This window comes from Nycticebus coucang, chromosome 10 (genome assembly GCF_027406575.1).
Source record: "Nycticebus coucang isolate mNycCou1 chromosome 10, mNycCou1.pri, whole genome shotgun sequence".
Classification (NCBI taxonomy): domain Eukaryota; kingdom Metazoa; phylum Chordata; class Mammalia; order Primates; family Lorisidae; genus Nycticebus; species Nycticebus coucang.
This window is the reverse complement of record NC_069789.1, coordinates 35,784,576-35,807,806: the sequence shown is the minus strand read 5'-3', so window position 1 is coordinate 35,807,806 and position 23,231 is coordinate 35,784,576. Positions and strand designations below refer to the sequence as shown.

The 23,231-nt window shown below is 42.8% G+C and overlaps 2 protein-coding genes across 10 annotated transcripts in view; one reads left to right on the top strand and one right to left on the bottom strand.

Annotated features, from left to right (window-relative positions):
- Positions 1–23,231, bottom strand: part of NVL (nuclear VCP like) — a 202,827-nt gene that overhangs the window by 165,940 nt on the left and 13,656 nt on the right. For 4 of the 9 annotated variants that reach the window (XR_008383046.1, XM_053605342.1, XM_053605345.1 and 1 more), the window contains exons 3-10: positions 20,288–20,340; positions 20,103–20,202; positions 13,670–13,727; positions 9,570–9,842; positions 8,344–8,476; positions 7,398–7,474; positions 6,752–6,886; positions 3,016–3,117 (exon numbers count right to left, since the gene is read on the bottom strand). Coding sequence is in view for 8 of the 9 variants with exons in the window: in XM_053605342.1 (XP_053461317.1) it covers positions 3,016–3,117; positions 6,752–6,886; positions 7,398–7,474; positions 8,344–8,476; positions 9,570–9,842; positions 13,670–13,727; positions 20,103–20,202; positions 20,288–20,340 (931 nt within the window). In the remaining variant the exon portion in view is untranslated. The remainder of the gene's footprint in view (positions 1–3,015; positions 3,118–6,751; positions 6,887–7,397; positions 7,475–8,343; positions 8,477–9,569; positions 9,843–13,669; positions 13,728–20,102; positions 20,203–20,287; positions 20,341–23,231) is intronic. The other 5 variants (XM_053605347.1, XM_053605351.1, XM_053605349.1 and 2 more) reach the window with 4 other exon arrangements.
- Positions 16,024–17,774, top strand: LOC128596030 (28S ribosomal protein S5, mitochondrial-like). Its single transcript, XM_053605369.1, is given in 3 exon segments — positions 16,024–16,412; positions 16,415–16,712; positions 16,988–17,774. Coding segments are annotated over 3 exon segments (1,053 nt in total). The 5' UTR covers positions 16,024–16,297; the 3' UTR covers positions 17,628–17,774.

Genomic DNA, 23,231 nt, shown 5'->3' with positions numbered 1-23,231 from the left:
AACCTGTTGCAGCTCCTGGATAGGAGACTGGAACAGAAGGATTTCTCAAGCCCACAAGTTTGAGGTTGCAGTGAACTATGATAATACCACTACACTCTAGCCCAGGCAAGAGAAAAACAGAGAAAAAAGAAAGAGAAACTAGATATTGTACCTACCAGGTACAATCAACATTATTCTGGTGATGGGCACACCAAAAGTACTGACAAGACATTATACAAGACATTCATGTAACAAGAACACTGTATCCCCTTAATTATTATTTTGGAAAAAAGAAAAGAGGATGTAAGGATCAACTACCTAGAGTAGTCAAATTCATAGACAGAAAGTAGAATGGTGGTTGCCAGGGACTGGAGGAAGGAAGAAATAGGGAGTTACTGCTTAACAGGCAAAGAAAAGATGAAAAATTTATGGAGGTGGATGGTGTTGATGGTTACACAACAATGTGAATGTTCTCACTGCCACAAAACTGTACACTTAAAAATGTTTTAAAATGGCAAATTTTGTTATGGAATTTTTTTTTTTTTGTGCAGATTTTGGCCAGGGCTGGGCTTGAACCTGCCGCCTACACCATAGGGGACCGGCATGAGACAGCCTCAAAACTTGAGGCTCTGGGTGGCACCTGTGGCTCAAAGGAGTAGGGCACCAGCCCCATATGCTGGAGGTGGCAGGTTCAAACCCAGCCCCAGCCAAAAACTGCAAAAAAAAAACCCAAAAACTTGAGGCTCTGTCTCACAACAAAGTGAGACTCTGTCTCAAAACATGAGCATGTGATGCTCATGCTACCAAGGGTGACATAGAGAGATTCTGTCCTTTGAGCCACAGACACTGCCCTTGTTTTTTTTTTTTTTTTTTTTTTGTGGTTTTTGGCCAGGGCTTGGTTTGAACCCGCCACCTCCAGCATATGGGACGGGCGCCCTACTCCTTGAGCCACAGGCACCGCCCACACTGCCCTTGTTATGGAAATTTTATCACACAAAGAAAAGGAGAGGTAGCTCACACCTGTAATTCTAGTAAATAAGAAGTCTGAGATGGGAGGATCCCTTGAGCCCAGAAGTTTGGGACCACCCTGGGCAACATGGCTAGACCCCATCTCTAAAAAAATACAAAAAACAAAAAAGATGGTGGCGCCTGTGGCTCAGTGGGTAGGGCGCCAGCTCCATATACTAAGGGTGGCAGGTTCGAACAGTGCCCTGGCCAAACTGCAACAGGAAATAGCCATGTGTGGGCGGGCACCTGTATTCCCAGCTACTTGGGAGGCTAAGGCAAAAGAATCGCCTAAGCTCAGGACTGGAGAGGGCGACAAAGTGAGACTCTGTCTCAAAAAACAAAAAACAACAAAACAAAGGAGACTCAGCGCCTATGGCTCAAGCGGCTAAGGCACCAGCCACATACACATGAGCTGGCAGGTTCGAATCCAGCCCGGGCCCACCAAACAACAATGACGGCTGCAACCAAAAAATAGCGAGGTGTTGTGGCAGGCGCCTGTAATCCTAGCTACTTGGGAGGCAGAGGCAGGAGAATCACTTAAGCCCAGGAGTTGGAGGTTGCTGTGAACTGTGATGCCATGGCACTCTACCCAGGGTGACAGCTTGAGGCTCTGTCTCAAAAAAAAAAAAAAAACCACCCAGCATGGTGGTATGTGCCTGTAGTTCCAGTTACTCAGAAGGCTGAGGCAGGAAGGAGAATCACTTGAGCCCAGGAGTTCAAGGTTTCAGTGAGCTGTGACTATACTACTGGAGTCCAGCCTGGGTCACCAGAGTAAGACCCCATCTCTTTAAAAAATAGAAAGAAAAAAAAAGGAGATAAGTTAAAATTTAAATTTATATTCAATAGTTAGAAGTGACATGGATTATGCTAAGAGTCAGAATTTCAGCCTGGCTAAGACATCTTAAATTCCTGAAGTCATTTTATTTTATTTATTTATTTTTTAGAGACAGAATCTTACTATGTTGCGCTCAGTACAGTGCTGTCACATCAAAGCTCACAGCAACCTCCAACTCTTGGGCTTAAGTGATTCTCTTGCCTCAGCCTCCCAAGTAGCTGGGACTACAGGAGTGGGCCACAACGCCCAGCTATTTTTTGTTGCAGTCTGGCCAGGGCCTTGTTTGAACCCGCCACCCTTGGTATATGGGGCCAGCGCCCCACTCACTGAGCCACAGGTGCCACCCTACAGTTGTTGCTGTTTAGCTGGCCCCGGGCCAGGTTCGAACCTGCCACCCTCAGTGTATGAGGCTGGCGCTGTAACCACTATGCTATGGGCTCCGAGCCCCCTGGGGTCATTTTAAAGAATAAGATACTTGGGCCAGGTGCAATGGCTCACACCTGTAATCCTAGCACTCTGGGAAGCTGAGGTGGGTGTAATGCCCTGAGCTCACAGGTTCAAGACCAGCCTGAGTAAGAGCGAACCCCCCTTCCCCAGACTCCCCATCTCTAAAAGTAGCTGGGCGTTTCAGTGAGTGCCTGTAGTCCCAGCTACTTGGGAGGCTAAGGCAAGAGAATCGCTTGAGCCCAAGAGTTAGAGGTTGCTGTGAGCTGTGATGCTCATGCTACCAAGGGTGACATAGAGAGACTCTGTCTTGAAAAAAAGAAAAAAATAATAATAATGTATTTTCTTTTTTTTTTTTTTCTTTTGCAGTTTTGTTTTTTTTTTTTTGGCTGGGGCTGGGTTTGAACCTGCCACCTCCGGCATATGGGGCCGGTGCCCTACTCCTTGAGCCACAGGCACCGCCCTAATAATAATGTATTTTCTACTTATTACTTCTGGGTCAGACAACCTAGAACTTCTCACCAGTTAGATTTATGTTTGATTTCAAATGAAACGTATTATTTCACTAATAGCTAGATCATTAGATCTATTTAATACTTTAAATATTTAGCTATCATGTGCAGCAAATTACCATGTTTATAAAAGAATGGTCAGTGAATGGGTTAATAAATACTGGCATCAAGAAAACAGGGTCTTAAGCATAACACTGTAACATCTGGCAACCTGGCATTAGTCACTGGCTGACTCACCACAGCTTGTTCGAATAGTTCTCTTAGCTTCTGCTCAGACTCTCCAGATACTCCAGACACAATCTCTGGAGCAGCCACTTTTAGAATTGGCAGGTCAAGTTCCTAGGCACAAATATAAAAAGAACAAAATATTCAAATTTTTTAGTTCTCTACTCTTTCTTTAGTCCTCTCAAAATTACATGTTTTAAATAGCTATTTTCCAGAGAAACTTTATCTATTTGTGTTGGCCCAATGAAAAACACCACTTAAAAACCTATGGTTTGGCTCGGCCCCTGTGGCTCAAGCGGCTAAGGCGCCAGCCACATACACCTGAGCTGGCGGGTTCGAATCCAGCCCAGGCCCACCAAACAACAAGGACGGCTGCAACCAAAAAATAGCCGGGCATTGTGGCAGGCGCCTGTAGTCCCAGCTACTTGGGAGGCAGAGGCAGGAGAATCGCTTGAGCCCAGGAGTTTGAGGTTGCTATGAGCTATGATACCACAGCACTCTACCCAGGGCAACAGCTTAAGGCTCTGTCTTAAAAAAAAAAAAAAAAAACAAGGGCGGCACCTGTGGCTCAAGGAGTAGGGTGCCGGTCCCATATGCCGGAGGTGGCAGGTTCAAACCTAGCCCCGGCCAAAAACAGAAGAAAAAAAAAAGCAAAAACAAAAACCTATGGCTTTATGAAAACACATTAAGTAGATACCTACTATTTCTTTTTTTTTGTGGTTTTTGGCCGAGGCTGGGTTTGAACCCACCACCTCCAGCATATGGGACTGGCGCCCTATCCCTTTGAGCCACAGGCGCCGCCCTACTTCTTTTTATGTTATAGCTATCACCATAAAACTGTTATCTCTTTTGAATAAAAGGTCTTGACTCTCAGGAGACATGTTTTCCCCTACTCAGGGCTAAGTCAAAACAATTCTGTTATTCATAGGAAATTGCAGGGGGTTGTAAGAAAAATGTTCCCACAAACCCTGCTTAACATTTCTCCATCCCTTAGTCGGAGGAGAGCTCAGCTCTTTAAAAAAGAGAGAGAAAGGCCAGCACCTGTAGCTCAGTGGGTAGGGCGCAGGCCACATACACTCAGACTGGCGGTTGGAACCCGGCCTGGGCCAGCTAAAACAAGAAAGGCAACTGTACCCAAAAAAAAAAAAAAAAAATATGGCGGCGCCTATGGCTCAAGGAGTGGGGCGCCGGTCCCATATGCTGGAGGTGGCGGGTTCAAACCCAGCCCCGGCCAAAAAAAAAAAAAAATAGCTGGGCATTGTGGCAGGCACCTGTAGTCCCAGCTACTTGGGAGGCTGAGGCAAGAGAATCACTTAAGCCCAAGAATTGAGGTTGCTGTGAGGTGTGATGCCATGGCACTCTGCTGAGGGCAACACAGTGAGACTCTGTCTCAGACCAAAAAAGAAAAAGGCTGTGCCCATAGCTGAGTGGTTAGGTCGCCAGCCACATATGCAAAGGCTGGGGCATTCGAACCCAGCCCAGGCCAGCTAAAACAACAAAGACAACTGCAACAACAACAACAACAACAAAATAGCCTAGCATTACGGTGGGCGCCTGTAATCCCAGCTACTTGGGAGGCTGAGGCAAGAGAATTGCTTACACCCAAGAGTTCGAGGTTGCTGTGAGCTGGGATGCTACAGCACTCTACTGAGGGGGACATAGTGAGACTCTGTCAAAAAAAAAAAAAAAAGGAAGAGAAACTACTGCTCTCTCATCAATACAGGCAACAATCTTGGCTAACTCCTACTATTCTTCTGGCTATCCTAAAGTTTTACTTCTTCAATCATACCTTCTTTGACCCCTAACTCTCTTGGGGATCCCAACATGTACCACGAGCATTTAATATTTCTATTTGCCACTTACTACGATTGCTACTTTGTACAGCATTTATTTATATGAATGATTGTTTAACGTATGTCATGTTAGAACTGGGATTGTAGTACTTACCACCATATTTCAATGTCTGGCATGCAACAGTTATCCAATAGAATTATTCAACAAAAATGAAGAAACTGGGCGACGCCTGTGACTCAGTCGGTAAGGTGCCAGCCCCATATACCGAGGGTGGTGGGTTCAAACCCAGCCCTGGCCAAACTGCAACCAAAAAAATAGCCGGGCGTTGTGGCGGGCACCTGTAGTCCCAGCTACTTGGGAGGCTGAGGCAAGAGAATCGCCTAAGCCCAGGAGTTGGAGGTTGCTGTGAGCTGTGTGAGGCCACGGCACTCTACCAAGGGCCATAAAGTGAGACTCTGTCTCTACAAAAAAAAAAAAAAAAAAAAAATGAAGAAACTAATCAAATTCCCCCATATAAATGATTTTCTTTCATCAGGCATTAATCTATTAGTGATTCGTACAGTATGCTATTCTTCTAATTAAAGTTACATATTTGTATTTTACCACCTAATACAGTTTCTGAAAAATCTAATAGAGCTAAAATAAGATTGTTAACTTGATTTAGCTTAGTGCCAATTATTACCATTTTAGAAAGGAAACGTTAACAGTAAAAAATACAAGAACATGATTCTGAAGAGAAATTTTGAATAAATTTAGCTCTATGAGAAATAATAGTATCCTTAGTTTTCTTATTTTACTACTCTTTTTTTTTTTTTGAGACAAAGTCTCACTTTGTCACCCCAGTAGAGTACCATGACATTTTAACCCACAGCAACCTCAAACTCTTGGGCTCAAGTGATTCTCTTCCTTCAGCCTCCTGAGTAGCTGGGACTACAGGTGCCCACCACAATGCCCAGCTATCTTTAGATAGGGGGTCTAACGCTCTAGCTCAGAACTGGTCTCGAACTCATGAGCTCAGGCATCTACCCACTTCGGCCTCCTAGAGTGCTAGGATTATAGCCCTGCCCGGCCTTATTTTACTTATTACTACTTTTTTTTTTTGAGGCAGAGTCCCACTATATCACCCTCAGTACAGTGCTGTAGAGTCATAACTCACAGCAACCTCAAACTCTTAGGCTTAAGCGATTCTCTTGCCTCAGCCTCCCAAGTAGCTGGGACTATAGGCGCCCTCCAAACGCCTTGTTGTTGTTGTAGTTGTCATTGTTGTTTGGCAGGCTCGCGGCCAAGTTCAAACTCGTCGGCCCCAGTATATGTGGCTGGTGCCCTAGCCACCGAGCTACAGGGACCGAGCCTATTTACTACTTTTAAGAACCACTGGGTTAAAGTAAAAGAAAAGTAACTAAAATGTATACCATGTGCTAAAAAAAAAAAAAAGAGTTGTTTAAAACTATTATTTTACTTTCTACTCAACCCTTACCATATAAACAACTGTATATATTAAATAAATAAATCCCCCAAACAGCAGCATAAAGTAGGTATAATAAAGAAGAAATGATCAGTTTTTTTTTGTTTTTAGAGACTGTTTCATTTTGTCACCCTCGGTAGAGTGCCGTAGCATCACAGCTCACAGCAACTACCAGTTCTTGGGCTTAGGCAATTCTCTTGCCTCAGCCTCATGACTAGCTGAGACTACAGGTGCTCACCACAACGCTCAGCTATTTTTTTATCGCAGTTTGGCTGGAGCTGGGTTCGAACCCATCACCCTCAGTATATAGGGCCAGCACCTACTTGCTGAGCCACAGATACCGCCCAAACGATCAGTTTTCAATGACCATATTCTCTTCCTGAAAGATGTCAGGTCTAGTTTAAGTCAATCATAGAGAAAAAAGAAAAACAAACAAACAAATATCAACAACAAAAATTGCAAAAGCAAAGAAGTGTTAACAAGCCTCACCCCAGCAATTGCGTGTGCGAGTAATGTCTTCCCACAGCCTGGGGGCCCATGAAGGAGAACTCCACGAGGGGGCACAACACCTAGGTGGTGGTACACCTCCGGGTGACGCATGTGTACAAGCATCTTGCAGACTTCCTAACAGAAAATAAGCACAAAAGATGTCTTTCAAGATAAAAAGAATCAAAGTAGAATAAAATGTTCTACTTTGTAGAGCAACAACGTAGAGTGGATAGACAGATTAAAGATTCAAACCTGAGTTTGAATCCTGGTACCTACTGTGTGATTTTGGCAATAACCTCTCTGAACTTCCATTTCCTAAGTTACAATATTATGTACCTTCAAGATGTAAAGAAAGGTAACTAGTATGGAACTAAAACATAGTAGACATTAAAAATAAACATTAATCAGTACTATTAATACTAGAAACCATCTAGTTTATGTATACTAAAATTAAAATGGTGAAAAAGTTAAGAGTATAATTCTTTTCTCTCTGAATACCCTTAAGGAGACGTGTCAGATTAGTCCCTTCAGCTTCCCAGTCTCCTTTTCTACATTTAGTTCATATTAGGAACAATGAGGTAAGCTTTGTTTGCTTAACTTATTGGCAATATACACATTTGAGGTAAAATTCTAAATTCAAACTAACTTTTAATGTTTTATCATTGCCTCCGACATCTTCAAATTTCACACTGGAGATCTGGAACTCGAGCCCTCTGGCTTTGGCTGGTAAACAAAAAAAGAGGGTGAAAAGATTAGTGAATCAGTAGTAACCTTTATTTAAGTCTTTAAGTAAACAAAGAAGATTCATCAGATTTAGAAATGTTTTTAGTAAACATTTCTGCACACAGAAGGTCCCTCAAGAGGGCGGCACCTGTGGCTCAAGAAGTAGGGCGCCGGTCCCATATGCCGGAGGTGGCGAGTTCAAACCCAGCCCTGGCCAAAAAAAAAAAGAAGGTCCCGGGCGGCGCATGTGGCTCAGTCAGTAGGGCGCCGGCCCCATATACCGAGGGTGGCGGGTTCAAACCGGGCCCCGGCTGAACTGCAAACCAAAAAATAGCTGGGCGTTGTGGCGGGCGCCTGTAGTCCCAGCTACTTGGGAGGCTGAGGCAAGAGAATCGCTTAAGCCCAGGAGTTGGAGGTTGCTGTGAGCTGTGTGATGCCATGGCACTCTACCAAGGGCCATAAAGTGAGACTCTGTCTCTACAAAAAAAAAAAAAAAAAAGGTCCCTCAAGAAAAATAGCCTGGAATGATCTCGGCACCTGTAGCTCAGTGAGTAGGGTGCCAACCACATACACCAGGGCCGGTGGGTTCGAGCTCAGCCCGGGACTGCTAAACAACAATGACAACTGCAACAAAAAAAAAAATAGCCAGTCATTATGGTGGGCACCTGTAGTCCCAGCTACTTTGGGAGGCTGAGGCAAGAGAATCGTTTAAGCCCAAGAGTTGGAGGTTGCTGTGAGCTGTGACGCCACGACACTCTACTGAGGGCAACATAGTGAGAGTCTGTCTGAAAAAAAAAAAAGCCTGGAATAGAGTGATGCCTCTTTCAAAGCAAACATGACCATCACCACCAGTAAGACTTGCATCTCACCTTTCTTTTGCAGGAGAGCTTCAATTTCTCCATCTACTTCCTGAATATCTTCTTTCTTCCTTTTCCTTCCTTTGCTTCTTAACCTGCCTTTCCTTTTTTTATCACTCTCCAAAAGACAAGAATCTTTTAAATGCTGGAAAGAAAATAAATTTAAATATACCATGGTTACAATTATAATGCCAATAACTGATTTTAAAAGGAAGACATTATTTTAAAAAATCCATTCCTAACCTAGCATTTTCACCTCTGTTAAATATGTCCAACCTCTTTGCTAAAGGATGTTGTCTACTGGAAAGGTCCTTTCTCTTTATTGCTATAAAGCTCAGTCAAAATCCTTACATTTGAAAACTACTTATCCAAACTCTTTCAGTTAGATTCAATCTCCTCCTCACACTACCAGAAAACTGCATTTGCAATGTCATTACAGTGTACCATAATTTGCCTTGTATTTGAGTGATTCGTGTCACCCAATAATTCAGCCAGCACAGGGACATGTGCGTGTGGTCCCAGCTACTGGGGAGGCTGAGGCAGGAGGATCTCCTGACCCCAGGAGTTCAATCTCTAGTGTGCTATGATTGTGTCTATAAACAGTGAGATCTCATCTTTTAAAAAAATAAATAAAAAAATATAATTCAACGTTAAGAGTCAAGTTCTTGCAAGTCATAATAATGTTCTCTACAGATGGGTTATTAAAGCAAAGAGATTTGGAAAGGGTCCATCAATAACTCAAAAGAGGAAAGCTCCTGTCAAATCAAAGGGCTTGGTTCTTAGAAACCACTTTAAAGCATCATTGTCTAAGGTAAGTATGTGTGTCAGCCACATACGTATAGGCAATATAAAAAAATTATTAACGGGATATTTTATACTTTTTTTTGCAGTATGTCTTCAAAGTCTAATATAAATTTAATTTTATAAATTTTATAAATTGGACCTAATTTTTTTTTTTTTACTGTCGCCCTGGGTAGAGTGCCTTGGCACCACAGCTCATAGCAACCTCCAACTCTTGGGCTCAAGTGATTCTCCTGCCTCTGCCTCCCAAGTAGCTGGGACTATAGGTGCCTGCCACAACGCCCGGCTATTTTTTGGTTGCAGCCGTCATTGTCATTTGTGTATTTCCAAACTCCTACTTTTTTTATAAAACAAATATATCTCCTTGACATTATATTCGATGAAAAGGCTGTAATGTACTTCAACTATGTGAACCTAAAATTTCACCACAAAAGTACCTGTATCTCAGTTATTGGTTTGTCATAATTGCTTTTCTCACATGATAGTTCCAAGAAAAAACTATCTTTCTTTCCACCTGGGGTTTTGTCAATAAACCATCCTCCCTCAGAATCTCCAGCAGGCATCTTCAAAGAAATGGAGTTTGTTTTGGAAGTTATCCGTGGTGTTGAAGCAGGGAGTTTTCTTTGCTCCATCTCAGAAGTAGTTGAAACAGAATCAGGTTTTCCTTTCCGATATAAAGAGAGCAAGGAACTATTCATGTGATTTGCTGACTGGCAGAAACATGAAACATGACTTTAGCATAAATTATTCAGTAAGTGCAAATGAAAAGTTCCATAGCCTACACTAATACATTTTCTTCTTTTATTTTTCTTTTGAGACACAGTCTCACTACGTCACCCTTGGTAGAGTGCCATGGTGTCACAGCTCACAGCAACCTCAAACTCTTGGGCTTCAGTGATGCTCTTGCCTCAGCCTCCCAAATATACGGGACAATAGACGCCCACCGTAACAATGCCAGCTATTTTTTTGTTGCAGTTACCACTGTTGCTTTAGCAGTCCTAGGTCAGGTTCGAAACTGCCAGCCTCAGTGTATGTGGCCAGTGCCCTACCCACTGAGCTACCAGTGCCGCCTACACTAATACCTTTTCCAAATTTTGGTTTCAACAACTTCTCTCACAATATTTACACTCAGAATATATAGTTGTCCACAATAAGATGATTCATAAACAAGCATTTACTATTCAAAAGGATGTACCCTAGACAGCACTTCAAGTTGATAAAGAACCAATTGATAGGCTAGGGACAGTGGCTCACACTTGTGATCCTAGCACTCTTGGAGGCTGAGGCAGGAATATCTCTTTTTTTTTTTTTTTTGTGGTTTTTGGCCGGGGCCGGGTTTGAACCCACCACCTCTGGCATATGGGACTGGCACCCTACTCCTAGAGCCACAGGCGCCACCCAGGAATATCTCTTGAGCTAAAGAGTTTGAGACCAACCTGACCAAGAACAAGACCCCATCTCTATTAAAAATGGAAAAATTAACTGGGTATTGTGGTGGATGCCTGTAGTCCCAAGTACTTGGGAGAGTGAGGCAAGAGGATTGCTTAAACCTAGGAGTTTGAGGTTGCTATGAACTAGACTGAGGTCACAGCACTCCAGCCTGAACAGGGTTGAGACTCTATCTCAAAAAATAAATAAACAAATAAATAAAAGCAAAACACCAATTCATAAATGGTAGTAAAATAAAATAAATATGATCTTACTCTGGCACCATCATAGTTCACTTTAGATTCAAACTCTTGGGCTCAGGTGATCCTCTCACCTCAGTCTCCTGAATAGCTGAGACTACAGGTAAGTACCATCATGCCTAGTTGATTCTTTAAAACATTTTTCTGTAGAGACAGGTCTCACTATATTCAGGCTGGTCTCAAATTTCTAGCCTTAGGCCATCCTCCCACCTTGGCCTCCCAAAGTGCTGGGATTAAAGGCATACTCTACAATGTCTGGCCAAGTATGGTCACTTTAAAAATATATATAAAAAGTAAATATGGGGTGGCACTGTGGCTCAGTGAGTAGGGTGCCGGCCCCGTATACCAAGGGTGGCATGTTTGAACCTGGCCTCGGCCAAATTGCAAACAAAAACATAGCCAGGCATGTGGCGGGCGCCTGTAGTCCCAGCTACTCGGGAGGCTGAGGCAGGAGAATCACCTAAGCCCAAGAGCTAGAGGTTGCTGTGAGCTGTGACAACACTGCACTCTACCGAAGGCAAAAAAGTGAGACTCTGTCTCAAAAAAAAAAAAAAAAAAAGTAAATATGAAAATGAGCTGGTAGTCAATGAGAGTCGCTACTATCCCATCAATTCAAAATTAGGTCATATCTAACTATCCTCACTACATTCTTTCTGTCCTCCCACCCCTATTTTTGAGACAGGGTTTTGCTTTATTGCCCTGGCTAGAGTACAAAGGCATCATCATGGCTCACTGCAACCCCAAACTCCTGGGTTCAAGCTAATCTCCTGCCTGAGACTCCAAAGTAGCTGAGACTACAGGTGGGTGCCACCAACCCTTGCTAATTTTTCTACTTTTGTGGAGATGGGGTCTGGCTTTTGCTTGGGCTGGTTTCAAACTCCTGGCCTCAACCAATCCTCCCAACCTTGGCATCCTGCAATGCTACGATTATAGGTATGAGCCACCAAACCCAGCCAATTATAGCTACTTTGTCAATAAATTCAAAAATTGATTTATGCTGGGTATAACAGCTCATGCTTGTAATCCTAACACTCTGGGAAGCTGAGGTGGGTGGATTGCCTAAGCTTAGGAGTTCTATATCAGACTAAGCAAGAGCAAGACCCCGTCTCTAAAAAAAAACAAACAAAATAGCTGGGCATTGTGGTTGGGTGCTTGTAATCCCAGCTAGTTGGGAGGAGGTAAGAGAATCACTTGAGCCGAAGGTTTGAGGTTGCTGTGAGCTATGACACCACAGCAGTCTACCAAGGGTGACAAAGTGAGACTCTGTCTCAAAAAAAAAAAAAAATTGATGGGTGGTGCCTGTGGCTCAGTGAGTAGGGCGCCAGACCCATATACCAAGGGTGGTGGGTTCAAATCCGGCCCCAGCCAAACTGCAACAACAAAATAATTGATTAGCCGGGCGTTGTGGTAAGCGACTGTACTCCCAGCTACTTGGGAAGCTGAGGCAAGAGAATTGCTTGAGCCCAAGAGTTTGAGGTTGCCGTGAGCTGTAACGCCACACGCCACGGCACTCTACCGAGGGTGACGTAGTGAGACTTTGTCTCAAAAAAAAAAAACAGGGCGGTGCCTGTGGCTCAAGGAGTAGGGTGCTGGTCCCATATGCCAGAGGTGGTGGGTTCAAACCTAGTCCTGGCCAAAAAAAAAACATTGATTTTTTTTAAGGGAAAAAACTAGAGAGCATGTTATAAATAAGTTGATACTGTTGATCCTCTGTATCCAATGATTTTGCATCCATTGATTCAACCAATCTTGGACTGAAAATAATTGAAAAAAATACAGCCAGGAGTTCAAGACCAACCTGACCAAGAGCAGGACCTCACTTCCACAAAAAATAAAAAATTAGGCTTGGCACCTGTAGCTCAGCAGCTAGGACGCTGGCCACATACACCAGGGCTGGTGGGTTTGAACTCAGCCTGGGCCTGCCAAACAACAATGACAACTACAACAAAAAAATAGCCAGGCATTGTGGTGGGCACCTGTAATCCCAGCTAACTGGGAGGCTAAAGCAGGAGAATCACTTAAGCCCAAGAGTCTGAGGTTGTTGTGAGCTATGATGCCATGGCACTCTACCAAGGGCAACATAAGGTGAGACTCTGTCTCAAAATTAATTAATTAATTAATTAAAATAAAAAATCAGCCAAGCTTGGTGGCATGGACCTGTAGTCTCAGCAACATGACAGGCTGAGGCAGGAGGATTACTGGAGCCCATAAGATTGCACTTACAGTGAACTGTCATCACACCACTGCACTCTACCCCAGGACAGAGTTAGAACCTGTCCCAAATAAATAAACAAACGAACAATAAAAAATTATATAAACAAAAAACCAATACACTATAATTAACATTATATTTGGTATAAGGAATCTAAAGATGATTTAAAGTACCCAGGAGGATATATGTAGTTTATATATAAATACTATGCCACTTTATATAAGGGACCTGAGCATTTGTGGATTTTGGTATCCATGGTCAGGGGATGGTTCCTAGGACCAACATGACAGACAACTATATGACCTACATAGTCCCCTTTAATCAAGCCTATTCTTCATTAATGGTAGCTTCTTGGCCAAAAAATATATACCTTTCTCTACTTTTTACTATCAATTCCCCTTTCTATTCCTGTCTGGCCTCATTTCTGGCTATTCCCCTCCCTTGTTTTTCCTTGTATAGCTGACTATTAACACAAATACTGGAGGAATGGCCAACCTATCATCAACACTGTAAAGTAAATACTCAATTATTTACTGAAGAGAAATGTCCAAATTTTGTTATTCTATTCTGATTCTTTCCCAAGGAAGGATAATGATTAAAAAAAAATCAAAGTTGCCCCATTAAATGTTTGGTTTACCTGTGGATCTGGGCGATCTTCCATATTTGAATCATCAGAAGAAGAACTTTCAGTATACCTCAGTAAAAAGAGAAAAAAATGTTTTGAAGGCTTTTTGTCCACATTCTAAAATAATTACTACCTCAACCAAATAAATATATACAGGCAAAATATTATGTGATTAAGAGTCCTTCAAGTTCTGGATTAGAGAAACCAGAATTCAATACCCAGTTTACTCAATTATTAGCCACTACTTAATGTCCCCGAGTGTCAGCTTCCTTGTCTATAAATCAGAGATACCTAATATCTAACTCACAGAGTTATTAAAGGATTAAATGAATACTTACAATGTCATTAGCATAGCATGTAGTAAATTCTTAATAAATGGTAGTTATTTTTATCCCAGTAATAAGCAAAAGTGAATAAATTCCCATTCTCATTTAGAGTGTCAGATTCAAGCAGAGAAACTATTTCAGCAAGCCATGATCAAGAACTTTGAGTAAGAAATTCACAAAGTCAACATGACCAAGCTATGTAACTAAATAACAATTTCTTGGCTCAGTGTCTATAGCTCAAGCTGCAAAGGCCAGCCACATACACCACAGCTAGTGGGTTCAAATCCAGCCCAGGCCTGCCAAACAACAATGACAACTATAACAAAAAAATAGCCAGGTGTTGTGGCAGGCACCTATAGTCCCAGCTACTTGGGAGGCTGAAGCAAGAGAATCACTTAAGGCAAGGAGGTGGAGCTGTGAGCTGTGATACAACAGCACTCTACCGAGGGTGACATAGTGAGACCCTGTCTCAAAAATAAACAAACAAGGGCGGCGCCTGTGGCTCAAGAAGTAGGGCGCCAGTCCCATATGCGGGTTCAAACCCAGCCCTGGCCAAAAACCACAAATAAATAAATAAATAAATAAACAAACAAAAAATTTCTTTAAAGACTGTTCATGAGAAATGAAGGAACAAGGAAATTTTCACATACTATGTCAAAAAAGAAGTATAAATTCTAGTAACTACTACAAATTGAGAATGCGATCTCAGTTCATTATAACTGAAAATTGATGTCCAATAGCTTCAAGTAACTACAGGACTCTGGTAGTATTTAACATTTCTTTTCTTTCTTTTTTTTTTTTTGTTGTTGCAGTTTTTCGCAGGGGCTAGGTTTAAACTCACCACCTGTGGCATATGGGGGCAGCACCCTACTCCTTGAGCCACAGGCACCACTCAATATTTAACATTTCTTTAGCAAATATTTATAAGAAAATAACTCTTGGGGCAGTGCCTATGACTCAGTGGGTAGGGCGCCCGCCCCATATACTGAGGGTGGTGGATTCAACCCAGCCCCCACCAAACTGCAACAACAACAACAACAAAAAAAAAAAAAACAGTCGTTGTTACATCAATTTTCAGTTATAATGAACTGATTTCCCAGGAATGAAAAACTGGCTTAACACACTAAATCAATATAATTTACCAAATAACAGTAGAAAAGAAAAGCTGTAGTAAGATTTTTTCTTTTTTTTAGTCCCGAATAGCTGGGACTACAGGCACCCACCACAACGCCCGGCTATTTTTCGTTGCAGTTTGGCCAGGGCTGGGTTCAAACCCCCCACCCTCAGTATCTGTGGCCTGTGCCCTACTCACTGAGCCACAGGCACCACCCAAGATTTTTCAATAAATGCAGAAAAATATTTGACAAATATAATACTTGCTCGTGATAAAAACTCTCAGTAAAATAGGAATATTAAGAAACTTTGGCTCAACACCTGTGGCTCAAGCAGCTAAGGCGCCAGCCACATACACACACCTTAGCTGGCGGGTTTGAATCCAGCCCAGCCCCAACAAACAACGACGGTTGCAACCAAAAAATAGGCAGGCATTATGGTGGGCGCCTGTAGTCCCAGCTACTTGGGAGGCAGAGGCAAGAGAATCGCTTGAACCCAGGAGTTGGAGGCTGCTGTGAGCTGTGATGCCCCAGCACTCTACCCAGGGAGATAGCTTGAGGCTCTGTCTCTAAAAAAAAAAATACATATATATATATATATATATATATAAAAAACAAAACTTTCACAATCTGATAAAGAGCATCTACAAAAAAATCCTGCAGCTAACACAACAATAGTAGAAGACTAACTAAAATTAAAGACTATAGCCCAGGTTAGGTAGCTCACGCCTGTAATCTTAGCACTCTGGGAAGGCCCAGGAGGATAGATTGCCTGAGCTCAGCAAGATGCTGTCTCTAAAAAATAGCCAGGAGTTGTGGAGGGCACCTGTAATCCCTGCTACTTGGGAGGCTAAGGCAAGAGGATCGCTTGAGCCCAAGAGTTTGAAGTTGTTGTGAGCTGTGACGCCACATCACTCTACCTAGGGCAACTGAGTGAGACACTGTCTCAAAAAACTAAAACTGAAAGTAAAAAAATAAAGACTGGGCTCCAGCATGGCGGCTGCAGTGTGCACTGCAGCGGGCTGGCAGGTTATTTATTGTTCAGGCAACTTTCTGTAAATGCCTTTCGAGCCACTTCCATTTTGGCATTGAGGACTACTGTCAACAATGGCTCATCATTGGGAACCAGAGGCAACCATCAGTACACCAGCCTGAGCCATGCGCTGCAAACACAATACTATATTTCTTCTCCCACTAACTGGATGGGCCAGCAGTATAGACCATATAGGTTCTTCACTAAATTGACAGCAGATGAACTATAGAAAGGTGCTCTAGCAGAGACTGGTGCTAGAGCAAGAAAAGGAAGAGGCAAAAGAACTAAAAAAAGAGAAGAAAGGATTTGAACAGGGGTCAGATCATTGGCGAAGGGCACTATGCTTTCCTGTGGCCTGGTCTGAATGCCCCTCTTATGAAAAATGGAGCAGTGCAGACCATTGCCCAAAGAAGCAAGGAAGAGCAGGAGAAAATAGAGGCTGAGATGATCCAGCAGAGAGAAGAGTGGGACCGCAAGAGGAAGATGAAGGTTAAACGAGAGCGAGGATGGAGCGGAAATTTGTGGGGCGGTGTCAGTCTTGGTCCCCCTGACCCTGGTCCCAATGGAGAAACATACGAGGATTTTGATACCAGGATACTTTTTTTTTTTTTTTTTTGTAGAGACAGAGTTTCACTTTATCGCCCTTGGTAGAGTGCCGTGGCGTCACACAGCTCACGGTAACCTCCAACTCCTGGGCTTAGTCGATTCTCCTGCCTCAGCCTCCCGAGTAGCTAGGACTACAGGCGCCTGCTACAACGCCCGGGTATTTTTTTGTTGCAGTTTGGCCAGGGCCGGGTTTGAACCCGCCACCCTTGGTATATGGGGCCGGCGCCCTGCTCACTGAGCCACAGGCGCAGCCCGATACCAGGATACTTGAAGTAAGAAATGTTTTCAATATGACAGCAAGAGAGGGGAGAAAGAAGTCAGTTCGTGTCCTGGTTGCTGTGGGAAATGGACAAGGAGCAGCAGGTTTTGCCAATGGGAAAGCCACCAAACAGGCAGATGCTTTCAGAAAAGCTAAGAACAAAGCAATTCACTATTTGCATTACATAGAACGATATGAAGACCATACAATATTCCATGATATTTCTTTAAGATATAAAAGGACACATATCAAGATGAAGAAACAACCTAGAGGTTATACCCCCCACTGCCACAGGGCCATCACTACCATCTGCTGGCTCATTGGCATCAAAGACATGTATGCCAAGGTCTGTGGGTCCATCAACATGCTCAACCTCACACGATGCCTCTTCCGTGGGCTATCCCAACAGGAAACACATCAACAGCTGGCTGATAAGAAGGGTCTTCATGTTGTGGAATTCCGGGAGGAATGTGGCCCTCTGCCCATTGTGGTTGCCTCCCCCCAGGGACCCTTGAGAAAGGATCCAGAGCCAGAAGAAGAGGTTCCAGACATCAAACTGGACTGGGAAGAAGTGAAGGCTGCACAGGGCATAAAGCGCTCTGTATGGTCAGGATTAAAGAGAGCTGCCACGTAACCTTTCTGGCCTTGCACAGCCATCCATGCCTGGTGCTTGCTGTTCAGCACCTAGGAGTGAGACTCAACCTCTCACACCTTGGAATGTTGCCCTTTTTTGGAGCAGGGGGTGGGGAGAGTTCAAACTTATCTCCTTTGTTTACAAATAAATGATTAATAGCTCTCAAAAAAAAATAAAGACTGTCGCTATGTGGAAGCTAATGAAAAAGTAAAATGGTACAAATACTTCGAAAGTGTGGTAACTTTTTATAAAGATAAATATGCATCTACTGTATAGCACAGCTATTCTACTCCTTTGAAATGGAAATACTGTCTACACCAAGACATGGACATAAACATTCACAGAAGCTTTATTTGTAAAAGCCCCAAACTGAAAGCAACCCAACTGCCCATCAAGAGATAAATGGATAAGGAAATTGTGGCATGTTTATACATATTCACCAACAAAAGCAATATACTACTGATATACAAACACTGATAAAGCTCAGCATTATCATACTAAGTGAAAGAAAACAGATTTTAGAAGTATATACTGGGCGGCGCCTGTGGCTCAGTGGGTAGAGCGCTAGAACCCATATATCGAGGGTGGCGGGTTTGAATCCGGCTCTGACCAACTGCAACGAAAAAATAGCCAGGTGTTGTGGCAGGCGCCTGCAGTCCCAGCTACTCAGGAGGCTGAGGCAAGAGAATCACTTTAGCCCAAGAGTTTGAGGTTGCTGTGAGCTGTGACACCACAGCACTCTACCAAGGGTGATATAATGAGACAGTCTCAAAAAAAAAAAATGTATATACTGTATAATTCTATCAATATAAAATTCTAGAAAATGCAATCTATATACAATGACAGAAAGCAATCAATGGCTGCTTGGAAATAATAGGTGGAGGTAGAAATGAATTGTAAAGAAGACTTCGGTATTGATGGAAGCGTTCAGTATTTTCCTAACAGTGATGGTTTAATGAGTATATACATAACAAAACTTAACAAATTATATACTTTAAAAATGTACAGCTTATAATTTGTTCATTATACATTAATAAGTTATTAAAAAGCCTTCAATCAGGTGGTGCCTGTGGCTCAAGGAGTGGGGCACCAGCCCCATGTGCTAGAGGTGGCGGGTTCAAACCCGGCCCCAGCCAAAAACTGCAACAACAACAACAAAAAGCCTTCAATCACCTGGTGAGATGGCTCATACCTATAATTCTAGCACTCTGGAAGGCTGAGTTGGGTGGATTACCTGAGCTCTCGAGTTCAAGACCAGCCTGAGTAACAGCGAGACCTTGTCTCTAAAAATAATATTTTGGTGGGTACCTGTGTCATTCCAGCACTTAGGAGGCTGAGGCAAGAGGTTACTACGAGCCCAAGAGTTGGAGGTTACTATGAGCTATGATGCCACGCCACTCTACCAAATGAGATTCTGTCTCCAAAAAAAACCTTCAAAAATCAATTTTTTTTTTTTTCCCCAGACAGGGTCTATTCTACAGGGTATAGTGCCGTGGTATCATCATTGTTCACTGGCCTCAAACAATCCTCTGGCCTTAGCCTCTCAAGCAGCTAGGACTATGGGCATGTGCCACCATGCCCTGCTCAATTTTTTTTAAATAATTTTTTTGCAGAGATGAAAGACTTGCTATATTGCCCAGGCTGGTTTTGAACTCCTGATCTCAATCCTCCCACCTCAGGCTCCTAAAAGTGCTAGGATAACAGGCATGAGCCACTGAAGCCAGCCAGTATTATCTCCTAAATGAGAAAATTAATTGGCACTTTGTTTTTCTTGAGACACAGTCTCACTATGTCACCCTCAGTAGAGTGCAGTGGCATGACACCTTACAGCTCACAGCAACCACAAGCTCTTGTGCTTAAGTGATTCTCTTGCCTCAGCCTTGCCAAATAGCTGGGACTACAGGCGCTTGCCACAACGCCCAGCTATTTTTCTGTTGCAATTCTCATTGTTGCTTAACTAGACTGGGCTGGGTTCGAACTCGCCAGCCTCAGTGTATGTGGCTGGTGCCATAACCACTGTGCAATAGATTTGGAGACTATTGGCACATTTTTATATACCCAGGTTATATCTGGGTATAGAAAAACAAAAATAATGAGACATTTCTGGTAAAACAAAGAATAATTTCAATACCACATGATATCATAAGGAAACACTAAAAAATGAGTCTAAGAAGGCCTAACAAAGACGGTAACATTTCAATTGACTTCAATTGACTCGAAGTCTGAGTGGGAGTTTGAGAAAAGAAATGAATACTCCAGCTACAGAAAACCACCCATACAAAGGCAGATTCAAAGAAAGAATCTGACCTCCTTGGGGGAATAATGAACATTCAGTATGGCTGAAGTAAAGGTCTGCAAAAGGTCAGGTAAGTATTATACAGTATTATGCTGGCAATGAAGAGCCACTGAAAGTTTTGTAAGGTTGTAATGTGGTTAGGTTCATGTTTTAGGGAAAACTCCTTTTGTAATACTTACTCATTATCCTCTTCACCTGGTCTTGCTCTTTTAGCCAAATGTTCATTTTCTAATTCTGTTAGATTCTTAAATTCTTTCTCACTACTAATGATGCTAAATACTGAAACAAAAGAAAAATGCCATGAGCTAAAATAATTCTTTCTGTAACTTTATTGATAATTTAACACTAACACTAAAAGACTCACCTTTTTCTACCTGAATCCTAAAAGCATTTTTTTTCTTTCGACCATAATCTATACTAAAAAAAAAAAAAAAAAACAAGAAGTTTAATATAGTGGTCTCCACCAATATATTCCATTAAGCTCAATCTAAAAAGATAAAATAAAATTGCATGAATATTTCATGTCATTGTAGTCACATGGCCATAAACCTATTTTCAAAAACTATTTTTTGTTTATTTTTTTTTATTTTACCATCTTTTTTTCAAGTCTTATACCAGAGAATAGGCAAGCTTATGAAAGTTCTATCAACACAGTGACAGATTCTATTCAAAAGGAAAATAATCATAAATAAAGCTCATAACATTGGCATTTTTAAAATTTCAGATTATGGCTGGGTGAAGTGGCTCATGCCTGTAACCCCAGCACTCTGGGAGGCCAAGGCAGGTAGATCTCCTGAGCTCATGAGTTCGAGACCAGCCTGAGCTGAAGTGAGACACCCGCGCCTCCCCGCCCGCCCCATCTCTAAGAAAAAAAAATAGCCAGGCATTGTGGCAGGCATCTATAGTCCCAGCTACTCGGAAGGCTAAAGCAAGAGAATCTCTTACACCCAAGAGTCTGAAGTTGCTGTGAGCTATGACGCCACGATACTCTATTGGGAGCAACAAAGTGAGACTCTGTCTCAAAAAAATGAAAATAAAATAAAATTTCTGATTAATATGAGGATACAAACAATTAGTTTACAATGTTTGTGTTTGTTAGGTAAGGTCCATCAACTATTTTTTTTAAAAAGAGAAAGGTTCTCAGGCTAGGAACAGCGATGGCTCATGCTTGTAATCCAAGTACTCTGGGAGGCCAAGGCGGCGGTGGGAGGGGATCACTTGAGCTCTGGAGTTCCAGAAGAGCCTGAGTTAAGTGTCATACCATGTCGCTATTTTTTTTTTTAGAGACAGAGTCTCACTTTGTCACTCTCAGTAGAGTGCCATGGCATCACAGCTTACAGCAACCTCCAACTCCTGGACTTAGGTGATTCTGTTGCCTCAGACTCCTGAGTAGCTAGGCCTACAGGCACCTGCCACAATGCCTGGCTTTTTTTTTTTTTTTTTTTTGAGACAGAGCCTCAAGCTGTCACCCTGGGTAGAGTGTTGTGGCATCACAGCTCACAGCAACCTCCAACTCCTGGGCTCAAGTGATTCTCCTGCCTCTGCCTCCCAAGTAGCTGGGATTACAGGTGCCTGCCACACGCCCGGCTATTTTTTTTGCAGTTTTGTTTTTTTTTTTTGCCAGGGCCGGTTATGAACCGGCCACCTCTGGTACATGGGGCCCGCACCCTACTCATTGAGCTACAGGCACCGCCCAATGCCTGGCTATTTTTTTGCTGCAGTTTGGTCAGGGCCAGGTTCGAACCCACCACCCTCAGTATATGGGGCCGGCACCCTACTCACTGAGTCACAGGCACCACCCCATGTCTCTATTAAAAGTAGAAAAATTAGCTGGGGTGTTGTGGTGGGGCCATGTAGTCCCAACTACTAAAGAGGCTGAGACAGGAGGATTGCTTGCACCTAGGAGTTCGAGGTTGCTGTAAGCTAGGCTGATGTCAAGGCACTCTAGCCTGGGCAACAGAATGAGACTATGTCTTAAACAAACAAAAAAAAAGCCCCCAAAGACAAGATCTCACTCTGTTGCCCAGGATGGAGTGCAATGGTCTGATCACAGATAGCTTACTGAAGCCTTAGCTCAAGTGATTCTCCAGCCTCAGCGACCTCCCAAGTAGCTAGTACTACAGGCATGCACCAGTATACATGACTAATTTTTTAACAGAGACGAGGCTCTCACTAGGCCCAGGCTGGTCTGGAACTCCACAGGCAAGCCTCCTGCTTTGGCCTCCCAAAATGCTGGGATTACAGGTGTGTGCCACCATGCCCTGCCTATCTTGCCTTTAAATGAAGATTTAAAGATCTAAGGATCTATTTCTTACAGACCTATCACTGGCACACATTTTGAAACCTGTGTATCAGATTCAAATCTAAAGTGAATGACAATACCAAAGAAAAAACCCCTCTCCACATCGAAATTAGTATTATTGGCCCTAATCCCTTTTGAGATGTAACTTTAAAAAAATCACAAATCAGGCTCTGCGCCTGTAGCTCAATGAGTAGGGCGTCAGTCGCATACACCAAAGGTGGCGGGTTCAAGCCCAGTTCGCGAGTCAAGGCCTGCTAAACAATGACAACTGCAACAACAACAACAAAAAAGTCTGGGTGGTGTGGCAGGCGCCTGTAGTCCCAGCTACTTGGGAGGCTGAGGCAAGAGAATCAAATATTTGAGCCCAAGAGCTTGAGGTTGCTGTGAGCTGTGACACTATAGGACTCTAAAAAGAGTGACATAGTGAGACTCTGTCTCACAAAAAAAAAAATCACAAATCAACTTTGCAGGTATGATTCCTACTGGTTCAGCGAATTTTAAATTACAAAGTATTCAGAGTAGGTATGTCTAATTTCAAAACAATGTAAATTATCTAATAAATCTAAAAAACAGAATAAAAGGGGAAGGAAATGAAAATACTATAAGAAAACTTAACAAAGTGAGGGCACAAAAGTATGTTAACAAATGACTGCTTCGAATGCTGTCTCCAAAACCATTGTGCTATTGTGTCTTCTAGGGTAGCATAAGAACTACTTCCTCAATAAACCCTTCCATTGGCCTCCCCCACCCCATTCCCAAAATAGAATTAACCTAGTCCTCTCTCATAGAATTTCACTTATTATTTATTTATTTGAGTCAGAGTCTCACTATGTCACCCTGGGTAGAATGCCATTGCAACAGTGCTCACAGCAATCTCAAACTCTTGGGCTTAAGTGATTCTCTTGCCTCAGCCTTCCAAGTAACTGGGACTATAGGCGCCCGCCACAATGCCCCGATATATTTTTTTTTATTTGTCATTATTGTTTTAGCAAGCATGGGCAGGGTT